A 2,719-nucleotide genomic window follows, 5' to 3' on the forward strand; every position below is an offset into this window, starting at 1 on the left:
TTTTTTTTTTTAGACTTTAGAAACTCAGAAGCTGATCAAATATCGGGTTAAATATCGGTGGGGGGGCCGATATTCAGTTTTAAGGCCGATACCGATAGGGGGCCGATTATATCCTGCATCCCTAGTAACTACTACAGGCCCCCCCTGTTCCTTACCTTCTTCCATATGGCAGCATGTTGGCTCCTCAGATGTCGCTGAGATCCGCTGTGTTCATTCCTGCCATGTTGAAGCTGCACAGGTAGCGGTTCTTTCCCTCCTGTGCTTTCTGATCTGCCCACAGATTTAAAAAAGCAGCCTTATGTTTATCTCCTGGAGGCGAGGCATCAATTACGTCTCATCTGAGTAACACTTTCTTCCTCTCAATCTCAGGACACATGTACCTGAGTTTTTAACAACTGTCTGACCTGATTCTGTTCTTGACTTGTCTAGAGGGAATCTAACTCACACCCTGCCAACTAAAGCATTCTCTTTGCTTTGAAACGAGGCCCTCTGCTGTTTCAGCCTCTCCAGAAATCAATAAGCTGCTTTCCCTGCGACTGTGACAAGGCTTCACTCACCTGTTGGTGGTTTCCATTGTTCAGAGTCTGTCTCCTGGTCATAAAGGTGGTTGGTAATAGTTTCCCCTCTAAACACAGTACCTCCTGGGGGGGGGGGGGGGGGGATCAGCAAAATATGCTTCAGTACAGATAAATGATTCGTTAAATTGTCTCCCGTGAAAATAATTTAATTTTCACAAGAAAACAGAGAAATCCAGGTCGGGAACGGTGCATCGTTTCCAGTCATGAACTGATTGTTGGTCTGCTAAAGGAGCGTTAGCATCTTCTGCCAAACATCCTTTTTTTAACTGCTTTTTAACTGAGTTCATCATAACTCGCCGTATTCTGTTATTTCTGCCAGTTGGAATTTCCCACTTCATTTAGTTTTTGCCCAGTTTTCTCCAATTCATATCTCTTGTATATTTCTTAGTCTTTATGTTGATTTTATTTCTTATTTCCACTCTCTGGTCATTTCTTTCCGTATTATCTGTTTAATCCAGTTTAATACAGTTTAATCCAGTTTAATCCTTTCTCCCTCAGCCAAAGGTTTCTGGTAATTAGTGGATGTTCACCGGTGTCTCCATATTTTGCTTGTTGTTTCTGCCTGTTTTGCTCATTATTCAGTCCTTCTGTTAGCTGTCAGCACTGATTCAATAGCTTCATGTCTGGTTGTTCACCTGCTGTCACTTTCTCACTAAAATCTTAAAACCTACAATGCTGCTCCAGTGCACTTTGGTCCTGAACCCTGACGTGACAATTACTGCTAAGTTCATATAAACAGTTATTCTACTAATAGTGAAGAAACAAGAATGACGGTTTAGACAAAACAAACATCTTTTAGATCATCTTCCTTGATCTTCTTTGTGTTGGTCTGTCACATAAGATCCCAGTTTAAATCTGACGTTAGTGTTTAAACTGGTTATTAACACATAATGAGCTTTTTCAGTCCAGTTACGATTCCCTCTGTTTTTCGTCAGTACCTTGGCTACTTTGGAGATGCCAAAATGTGCTACCAGCGTCTATACGTGAAGTTCCTGGAGAACGTCAACAAGAAGGACTACGTGCGCGTGTGTTCTCGGAAGCCATGGCATCGAACTGCTCTGGCCCTAAGGTACGGTGGCAGGCTGTCTTTCTCACATCTATGGATTCAATTTGATCCCAAATCACTGTTTAACATCCAGGGCCTGAGGAGAGGCACTCACTCTGTGTCTGTCCTTCCTTCCAACCTTCTGTCTGACAGACGGCAGTCTCTGGCCAAACAGCTGCTGAGCAGCCACAGTCAGCCCCGAGCGGAGAGAGAAGACAGAGACAAGGAGAGACAGAAAGAACGAGACCTGAAGGAGCAGAGAGCCAGAGAGAGGAGAGAGGAGAGGGAGAAACAGGAGAGGGAGCACAAAGAAAAAATGATTAGAGAACGAGAACGGAGGGAGAGCAGTGAAAAGGAGAGAGAGAATGAGCAGAGAGAGAGGAGAGAAGCAGAGGAGAAGGACAGACAGAGAGAGCAAGAGAAACGAGAACAAGAGTGGAGAGAAAGACAGAGAAGAGAGAGGGAACAGCAGGAGTTTGAACGGAAAGAGAGAAGGATGGAAATCCTCCAACAGGAGAGGAAAAGAGAAAAGAAGCAGAGGGAGCAGAAAGAAAGGGAGCAAAGAGAAGCTGAAAGAGAAAAGAGACGGGGACAAGATGGAAGCCTGGGAAGTCCAAAAGAAGAGAGGACTTCAAAAGACAGAGCTGAGCCTCCACCAAAGAAGAGGAAGACGTGGCTGAAGGAGGTACCGTCCTCCTCCTCCGAGTCTGACTCCTCCCGGCACAGTGACGATGAAGGTCAGCAGTTCCGCGTGGTCGTTCATGTCCGTCACGCTAATCAGGATGGTGATCAGACTTCATATCATTATTATGGACATGATGAATGACATTAAACTGTTTGTTCTAAAAACGGTCCGCACCGTGACGTCACTAACCAGCAGGTGGCAGTAGTGTTCTTTGACAAACATGGATGTCTCCAGTAAAGCACATTCACAGGAAAATTACTCTGAATTAAAAACACTGATCATTTATTGAACAGGATGGAATCATTTCAGATTTAAAGAACTTTCAGAAGTTTGAATCCTGAATATGAGCGACTTTTCCTTTAAAGGACACAAAGTTAGATGGTGTGAAAGGAGAGATAGAGGAAGCTGAAC

At 44.2% G+C, this 2,719-nt stretch overlaps 1 protein-coding gene across 1 annotated transcript in view; it reads left to right on the forward strand.

Annotated features, from left to right (window-relative positions):
• Positions 1-1,494: 1,494 nt before the first annotated feature.
• LOC107103922 (proline-rich protein 12-like) overlaps positions 1,495-2,719 on the forward strand; it is a gene marked incomplete at its 3' end in the record, with an annotated part of 3,737 nt that continues 2,512 nt past the window's right edge. The window contains exons 1-2 of the mRNA XM_015403781.1: positions 1,495-1,647; positions 1,777-2,408. Of these exons, the coding sequence (XP_015259267.1) occupies positions 1,541-1,647; positions 1,777-2,408 (739 nt within the window). The remainder of the gene's footprint in view (positions 1,648-1,776; positions 2,409-2,719) is intronic.

The sequence above is a fragment of the Cyprinodon variegatus genome, unplaced genomic scaffold, assembly GCF_000732505.1.
Source record: "Cyprinodon variegatus isolate N-32 unplaced genomic scaffold, C_variegatus-1.0 Scaffold1565, whole genome shotgun sequence".
Taxonomy (NCBI): domain Eukaryota; kingdom Metazoa; phylum Chordata; class Actinopteri; order Cyprinodontiformes; family Cyprinodontidae; genus Cyprinodon; species Cyprinodon variegatus.